Below are 9,647 nucleotides of genomic sequence, written 5' to 3' on the forward strand. Positions count from 1 at the left end.
GTGGGCTGGATACAACATAACATTAGTAGAGGAGTTGAGATTTGAGATGTATCCTGGTATTGCTCAGAGAAGGGAACTAAAGATGTATAAGGATATTGTTAAATCTTGCAAGATGTGCAATTACTACTTTAAACAAGCTATTAGCTTATTCTCCAATTAGCTTTAGATATGTTGTGTTATTACCATAGACCAGTCACCGTAAGGAAGTATAAAATGTCGAACAGATGATCGGTTTTTAGTTTAACTAAATCGTTAAGTGTGCAAGCATGAAACACAATTTCCTTCCAAAGGTGGTGTTCAAACCTATATAGAAGAGTAGTTATACTCTGCTAGAGCTCTACAGACAACAGGGTGGGTCTTTTGGGACTGTTTGAAAGTTGATGGTTGTTTTAAACTAAGGATTAATTTTACTGGAATCAATACCATGTGAATGCTGAGATACCAGCTTCTACAACTCCTTTCCAAAATGTCTTCAGAAGGGCAGGTCCTTCAAAGTGGCAGTCTGGATCTTATTTCTTGCTCAGTCTCTAAATGTGCTTGGAAGACACTTTAGAACACTTAACTTACCCATTTTCTAACATGGTTTGGTATGTCAGTTTGTCAGGGTATTGCCTCTAATCATTCACTGTTTTTCCAGAACGAAGAAGCAGATATCACTTTATGATTACATATTTGGTTTATGAAGCCACTTCAAATGTTCTCTCCTTTGTAGTATGAATCAAGCCCATTAATCTCATGGGATCATCATGAATGGCTTCTACGTTTGTTGTGTTTTCAGCAGCCAGCTGCTCACTGTTGAGATAAATGCTAACTTTGGAAGCCATCATGGTGGGGTTAGATGATCTTTCTTCTTCATCCTCCTCTAATGAAGGGCCTTTCTTTCTCCTCGGCTTTCTGCGTTTTCCCTTGACACTGTGATCAAGTGAGGCATAACACATCTGATGGGCAGACTCCACCTAGATGAACATGCACTTTAACATTCAGTAGTTATGCTTGCTTTAAAGTTATGTCTAAGACTTTGAGTATGTCTACACCGTAATCATAATAGTGGCTGAAGTTTACCCAAATTAGCTCATTAAAAGCACAAATGATTCAGCTGTGGCAGCACAGAAAACAGACCAACGTAACCTAACAGTAAATGACTCGTGTTCTTGGGGTAGTGTTGGAACGAAAAAGGACTCAGCATTCCGATTCAATGTGAATCACGCAGAGATATTGATTACAGAAACAAGCCTCCTTATATATGCAACTATATTCTAATCACGCGTCCACGCTCCAAGCATGGATTCGCTAAATGAGTATCATGGGCTGTCCATGCGCTGGAGTCTCACTGATGATACGTCCGATGATGGGACCCCGCTGATTGAGGAACACACCTCTTTCTCACAGGAGATTCTGTTCTCAGCTTCTTGAAGTGGCCTTGAGATTCCTTTGAGCCAGACTAATTCAGCAACAAATCTTTATCTATCAAAACCCCTCCACAGGGTAGTGGCAGCTATTATTGGAAAGATTCACTGTGGGACTGAGGGTACTTTATATAATTGGACCAAGTTCTTTGGGATGTAAGACATTATTTGATCTCTTTTTCTTCTTCCTGTTTTTGTTTGTTTGTTTTTTAAATTATAATCCAGTTACTAGCAACATTTTTCATAGGCTTGGTCTGTGCAGAAAACTAAAAATGGGTGATTCTTGTCTGTAAATATGATCTCATTTGCAGTGCAAAACGTATGCCTCGTGTGTCTTTCCCGTGTTTTTCTCTGTGTTTTTCAAGCCAAATTATCAAACATTTTTCATATTGGAATTTTCATAGGTTAGTCTGTTTCTGTGAAGTATAATAAAGCAAATGTCTAGATTTAAAAGAGAAAAAAAAATAAATTTTCCACCACCTGGAAGTATCCTGAGAGAGAAGCTGGAAATCAACTCAGGAAATCAGTGCTAGGAATGCTTCGATTACAGACAAATTTCAGCTGAAGGTTGCATGCTTTTAGGTATCCAGGTATCTCAACAAAATATAAATTGATACAAAACCAGGCATTTATTTAAGGCATATAGATTTTGTGTTGGGCAAGAGAGAGCCAGTCAAACTCATGATTATCACGTGATGCCGCTTGTGTTTTCACTTGAATGATGTCCAAAATAAATACAAGTAATTCTTTACGTAAGCCATGGCATTAGATGTAGGCTCAATTCAGCCTGATCTGCATGCCTGTGACCGAGCTTTATTATGCCATATGGATGGAAATGAGCTGTCTATAATTCTCCTGCTCCCTCATTAATGTCCCAGATGGAACAAAGGGTCGAGTCCGTGCTTAAATTTCTTGATGAACTACGACACTAATGCATGGTAATTTTCGTGAGGAGCAGCGTGAAAATTTTTGTTATATATTGTCATGGGATACACACAAAAATTCTGAGACAGACCACATTACCCTAATTCAGAAATCCAGAATTAAACTTAGAGATACCTGTAGCTGGTTAACTGGCCTTTGAGGCTGGGACTTCATCTGCCCGTAACAACATTCCTCTACAGTTTATCAAAGTAGAAAAATGTTTTAGTTATTAAGGCACACTACTGAGTCTTAAAAGATCAAATTAACAGATCCTCCCTGTTACAGAACCAACTTTGCCCAGTTTACTTTGGTAGAAGTTTGTTTTGGTTTGAATTCACACACAGATCTCTTTCTCTATTAACAGAAGGGCGAATAGCTAAGAAATTCAGACATGCATACTGTGAAAATGAAAAGCATTTTCTGTTCATATGGATGGAAAGTTTCTCATTATTCACTAAGTGGGCGTCATTTTAGACTGCTAGGGGTACATCTTGCAATTAGAGCGTAACCACATATTAATGTATTTTTCAGCACGGGCAAACTTATACTGGGCCACGAAAGAGGCTGTGAGTTGCAGCAGCTGGTGATTAAATTGTATTCCTGACTCTACTTCCAGTTTTCTGAAAAATCTGGTGTAAGTCATTTTTTCATCACGTATCTCATTTTAGCCATCAGTAAAACAGATTATTTCCTCACAGTTTTCAGACTTGTTCCAGCATATTTGTCAACATTGCTGATGATCTGTGGACAGCCACAACAGAGAACTGGTCTGTGTCTGTTTCTACCAGCTTGTGTGGGAGCATTGACTTTGGGCAGGGAGTAATATGTGTCTTAGATTGCTGTAACTGCATGGATCAAGCTGTTATTTCAACTGGTGCAGCTTTACATGAAGAACAGCTCTTGGTTTTGAGATATCTGGCTGAACAGGATCATTCGGACTGCAAAAAATCCAATTCAGTATGAGACCTGGTCTTAAAAAGAGTAGTGCAGTATGATGGTGTGCAGTTCTATCCCAAGCTGGTATTAATTCTGTGTTGAGAAACACAGAAAGTGTTGGTCAGTCAGTTTTTAACTACACATTTATCACAGCCTCTGAACAGACACGTGTTCTCAAAGTGAAGCTTACCTAAAATATCTTGATTGAGATTGCCATAAACTGGGTCATCTTCTGTGTAGTAGCCATCATAGCTAGAAGGGCAACGGAAAAATACTTTTAATTCACAGAATATGCTTGATTTAGGACTTCACTATTAGACTTTAAACATTTTACACGCATGTGGCAGTAGCAAGCAGATTGTATGTGATCCGAAAAACAAGACCAAAATTATCGGGGTGGGGGAAACAAGTGTGGGGACACAGCACAGAAATGGCTATGTGCATGTTCTGAAGAGAGATTTATTATCTAGCCAAGAATAGAACTCTTCTTTCCTGGAACTTACTTAAATATAAAGCTAATCTCAAGACCACTAAGCTACCGTTTGATGTAGTTCTAGAGGTATTATTGATCACTGAAACAAACCCACTTCATGTCCTCTGAGCCCGCTTTGCAATACAAACTAAAGCACTAAATGGGTCTCTTGGGGCAGTGTTCTTAAAAACTCCAGTCTTGATTCAACTAAAATGTTTACGTTGCTAGTTCTGCTGCTTATATCTCTGAAAGAGGGATATATATCCTGTGACCACGCAGAAAAAGAAACTGAGGCAGAGAGGCATTGGCTCCAAAGAGATTTGTTGCTAGAGCTTGATTAATAACTCAGGAACGCTTGACTTTCTATCTTCTGCTCCAGAACTCCTGAATTTAGCACAGTAAGCTCCGATTACATGAGCAATGCAACATCAGCCAACCTTACCAAAACCTTGCTCAGCATTAGTTTTGTAAATTACTGTGATTTTTCATCGTAGAAATCTCTGCCTAGCAGCACTAAAAGACAAACCAAAAAGGCACTCCCTCATCCCACAGCTCTCCAGCAGCTCTTTTAATATCCTGTCATATTCTAATTCGCTTGTACTTGGTGAGTTTAGTTTATAAGCATAGGCCTGTTTATGTAGGTTATGTACGTATGTGTGTTTAACATGACTGAACCTGCTAGTGTTTGCCTGAGCACCCATGTGCATATAGCACAGGTGCAGTTTTCCCTGTGGAAACGCACTTTTTCTCTGAATGGGCGTGGTGAGGATGTGCAATTTAAATCTACAGAATTGCACGCATAAGAGAGGTTGCAATGGCATCATCAAATCTGTTGAAAGTCATAGTTAATTTTAACTGAAACAAGAGTATGACTGTAGTCACCCTCTAACGTGAATTAAACAAGCCAGTTCCTTATAGTGAGTGACACATTGATTTAAGAGCTACATTAGCATCCCACAATGAAAAGCAGTTTGGACTTTCTCAAAACAAACTAATTAAGCATAAAATGTGTATGAAATCTGAAATTCAAACAAGCATTCAGGAATTTTGGGAAGATAAAATTTTCTCAAATATATTTTGTATCAGTGCAGCTACTTAAAATTATTTTTAAACTAAAGTACGAATAACAACCAGTTACATGAAAAGTACACCTCAATAAAGAAGTTGCAGATGTTAAAAATGTACATTAAAAATACAAATTTAGCCAAAACTTAATTCCTCAACTTGTACGTGTTCTGTTGGTTTTTCTTCAGAGAATGGACTCAGCTGTGTTTGGCAGTGGACTGGGCAGCTAGCAACCATTGTATAATCATACCTGGCTCCCCTAAACATGTTTAAAAGTTGCATGCTCTCTACTAGAATCATTCTTGCCGAAAGATAATTAATCCATTTGTTGGCTTGAAATCTCCAAGCAGTGATGGCTTTCTCTGCAAACACTTTAACCACTCAAACTCCAATCCTTACAGAGACATTACTTACCTTGCTTCTTTTTCATATAGTGTGAAATGTTCAGTATCAACAAAACAACAAGAGCCAAACTCAGAAAGGCCAAAACTCCCCAGACAGAAAAATGGCAGTCCATTTCTGCAACCGAGAGAAAAGAATTCCATAGTTTGTGTTGTCAACAATTTTACTGTATTCTTTGTGGTGGGCTGGTTTTTGCTTTCTGTAATTGAAGCTACTATTTTGTTGTTTACTCTGTGACAGCCATTGCTATACAAGCTAAATAATTAATATCAAACCCAGATGCTAAATAATAAGAGAGCAATGTCAATAAGCTGTTAACAGAACTACTATTTCATAGGAATTCGGCCAAAGGTTGGACTATTGGTTTACCTGTAAGATGCAGTAAAAGTCAGAAATCGATAAAGAAAAAAGTCAATAGCTTTGAAATTATTTTTGTAATTGTCGTTAACTTATGCATTCAACTTATGCATTTAACTTATGCATTAAAAGGTCTAGCTGGAACAGAGCAGTCAAGGGGAGAGACTAGATGGTACTCTCAGAATGAGATTAGAGCAGGTTCTTAACACACTTCTTTGGTTTTGCTGTAGCTGGATTCCTTCAGGGGGCTGATGTTTTGTTTGGTCCTTAAAGGAAAGCTGAGGTAAAAGAATACAGGAATACACGTTTCCCGTGTTGCCAGCCACAGGTGGCGGAGGCAATGGATGTGCTCCTGCTGAGAAGACAGAGATTTTTTTCCCTGGTTGACTGGCTCCAGCTCATCTTGGGGACAGCTCCTTTACGGGCTTTGTTCCCTAATTATGCTGGGGTTGCAAAAGCTCTCTTAGTTTTGTTTTATTTCAAGCCAGAGATGTGTTTATGATGTTGAAACAAGAGAAGATAATCCTTGGTAGAAAAAAATCACAAATCACATGGAATTCTATGATGCAGGTTTCCTTCATGTCAGAACTCTCTTTTAAAAGGGACAAAACAGAGATGTAACTTTCTGACAGGCTTTTAGCTGTTTTTATCACATTCTACTTCCAGTGGCCATTTATCCTTCCTTCCTTTTATACTAAACAACCAATTTCCAGTCCTTTCTTTTCTCCTAGAGTTCTCCCAAAGGTGTTTGAGGGTTGTCCATCACAGCAATACTACTTTTCATGTTGAGAGGCACTTTTTTACAAGGTACAGACATTCGTGAGGAGGGATGACACCTCCATGAAGCAGCTACATATCATTCTGATTTTTCAGAGAAGGAGTTAAAAGAAAGGGACATCATACCTTGAGAAGATGTTGTCAGGCCACGTCAAGAACCATCAGTGCTTGGAACGTGGTTAGTCTACAATTAGTCACTCGGCATTTGCATCCTATGCAACCTGTCCAAAACTACAAGAAGTCTGTGTCAAAGGCAAGAGCTTTTAAGTCTCAAGTTAGTGCCTAAATAATAAGGGTCATCCTTGTCCTCCTTTCTTCTTCTCCTACAAAATCTCTTTATTTATTTTATTTTTTTTTTTTTTCAGGGAACAAAACCAGTATTGTTGCATGAGAGAAGTGAAGCACGTGTAACTGAGATAGAAACTACAACCCTGTGATTCGTTTGAAAGAGAGTCAATACCTAAAATAAAGTTCTGATCTAAGTATGTACCTTTTTCTTGATCCTGAATGCTGTCATTTATTTTTCTGATTCAGGAATCCTTTTTTTTCCCTGGTGTTTCCAGGCAGAAGGACAACTCTTAGTTTTAATTTTTTATTTTAATATTTTCAGCCCTTAATTGAAGTGCAGGAGGAAAACAAATTTTTGATGACAAGTATTATTTTTGTGTTTCCGATTCTGATTTAACTTGGAATTATTGTCTGGGAAAAAAGTAAAGGTTTGAAAAAAAAGTTGTATCCCTTTTCAGTCTCAGGTTTAACATCTACAGTATTTGAGCAGTCCCACTTCTCTAGGACTTTAAAAATATTCTAGCAAAACAAAAGGCATGAAACTGGGATTTCTAATACAACGTACCAATGTGTTAAACCTCACTATCTATAGTTCTTTCTTAAACATGATTTAGGAAATTGCATAGGTGTGGGGAGATTAAGAAAACAATATTTATATGTATTCCTAGCTGAACACAACTGAGTTTATTTTTAAATTTATTTTCCACAACTCTGACTTAAACACCTGGTTGTATTTCAGGGGAATGTATACAAACATACGTCTGACTTCAGGTTGTTTTAGTTTTTGTCTTTGCCATAGGAGCTATTTGTTTGTCAGGCAACACTAGTTGTATCTGAGAAACAACAGCAGTTTTCATTTACCCTATAAAACCATAGTAAAGGCATGATCAGAGACATACAGGTGCCACTCTGAGTTCTCTATGTTTTTCCAATGTCCGTTTCAAGTTAATCTTACGTTCCAAGTACAAAATACGCGAGATTTTGATTATATATCTTAGCTTTACAGATATACAACTGGCAGCTCTTTCCCACGTGTTCTTGTACTACCCTTACAGCTGTTGCCAGTTTGCTGTTTACATTTATAACTGAATACATTAAATATTTACTACTTTGGCAACAGCAGCAATAGAAGAAAAGCTGAATACCTGTGCGAAGAAAAAAATTCGCCTCCTCAGATAACTACACTGCTGTCCCTTTATGTATAATAGCAGATGCAACCCATGACGGTGCTGGTTGTTGATGGAGAGTGAGAAATAAACAGAAAGAGAAGTCTATTAGACTAATTATAGTCTGTTCTGAAATAGTCTCTTGTATTCTATACTCTAATTTTAATTATCATTCAAGTAATTTACTGTCAAATGTAGCAAAAGCAGATTATTATTTTTTACGTATTACATATTTCTTCCAAAAAACCTGTAGCACTGTGTTCAGGGGCATTCTCACTCTATTGCAATCAAATTGCATATTTTTAAAAAAATTTGTTATATCTTTGAAAAAAAAAAAGTCCTAAGCAAAAATTAGGCCCCTGGAAATAGTACATTATGATTCTAATGGGATAAGCTCAAATTTCATCAGGGTTTTCTGTCATAGTCTATCTCCGATGGGGAAAAGCCAGAGCCATGGTAGTCTGTTCATAAGAAACTATATTGAAGCTATTCTTAGACTAATGCGCTCCTCTGTGAAAGAGTTCATCATATAGCCAAAGGTTTCATGAGAAGGACGATTCTCGTTTTATTGTTCCAAGCTGGGAAGTGTAAGTGGCAGAAGTACTATATTTAATCATTATAAAGGTGAGAGTGTTTTGACTATCTAATACCTGAATCTCTCTAGTATTAATTATATATTCCTGTTCTGCTGTTCTTTCACTTCTGTTTGGAAACAGGGTCAAACTTGGAGTTGCACCCAAGTAAACACCTACCTTCGGTAATTTGCTCCATCTGGATGATGTTTTTACTTTTCTGAGCTTAGGGATGGAGTTACTCATCTCTTCTTAGTATATTTTACAGTGCTGTAAACTATATTCAACAACAAAATACAGGCAAGTAAAAGACTTTCTAAAGACATAGTTACTTGTGCCTTTTCTCCTTTTTAAATCTATTATTGACGACTTTCTCTACCAACAGAGAAAAAACACGGGAACAAATAAACTTTTGGTCACTTGTCAGGTTTTCTCTTTGCAGGGCTTGTTATACTGTAATTGGAGGGGGATGGAGAGGAGGAAGCAAACCGAAAAGAATAACCAAACAAACAGAAGCCCCCCAGACATTCTAAACTTTCCTGGATTAATTTCTGCAATTCAATACTACTGCAACTCAAAGGAGAAGATATAATCTTGTACTTACCTTTGGGGGCAGGGGACGGATTTAACAATTTGGGGCTAGAAATAGGTGTTTGTCCTCCTAACAGCATAAGAATAGATAGCAGAAGTACTATGTTTGGTTCCTTCTTGTTCTAATGTATTTTGTTTAGAGAATCTCTCACAAAGGCTAACAGGAAGATACCATACTTCGACCAGTTTCTCCTACTGAAAAGGAACGTGAGGTGCGGAATATAGATACATGTCTAGCTGGACATGCCATCTATGGTATCGACTCATCATTCATACAAGCAGATTAATTACTTTGGTCGCTACCGGATTTAAAATGATCATCTGGAGCACAAAATTATTTGCTTCCTGTTCTTTCTGCAAATTTGTCAAGATGAGATAAAATTAGCGTTTTCCCCCTCTCCAACTGAATGGTGAGATAAATAATATTACATACTAATGACCCTTAGATAAAGAAACCCATTAAAAGACTGTTGAATGTTAAATTAGCATTAAACATGCTTCCACCTGTGTGAGTTTTTAAGGCAAGATTAATTCTCCGGAAAGGATTCCTTAAACTGCAATTAATTAGTGCACAACTAATTGCTTTGTAAGTTATCAGCTTCATACTTCAGAAGGGAAGCAGCGCATTGTAAAATAAGCCTTCAGCACAGTAAATATATTAAGCACAAAACTAACACCAATCCTTAGTCTT

The 9,647-nt window shown here is 37.5% G+C and overlaps 1 protein-coding gene across 1 annotated transcript; it reads right to left on the reverse strand.

Annotated features, from left to right (window-relative positions):
• Nucleotides 1-543: 543 nt before the first annotated feature.
• LOC135577497 (T-cell receptor-associated transmembrane adapter 1-like) lies at nucleotides 544-3,511 on the reverse strand (the record flags this gene model as incomplete). Its single annotated transcript, XM_065047632.1, has 3 exons — nucleotides 544-956; nucleotides 2,466-2,524; nucleotides 3,457-3,511. Coding segments are annotated over 3 exons (393 nt in total), but the record flags the coding sequence as incomplete, so codon positions are not given.
• Between the last annotated feature and the right edge of the window lie 6,136 nt (nucleotides 3,512-9,647).

The sequence above is a fragment of the Columba livia genome (assembly GCF_036013475.1).
Source record: "Columba livia isolate bColLiv1 breed racing homer chromosome W unlocalized genomic scaffold, bColLiv1.pat.W.v2 SUPER_W_unloc_5, whole genome shotgun sequence".
Taxonomy (NCBI): domain Eukaryota; kingdom Metazoa; phylum Chordata; class Aves; order Columbiformes; family Columbidae; genus Columba; species Columba livia.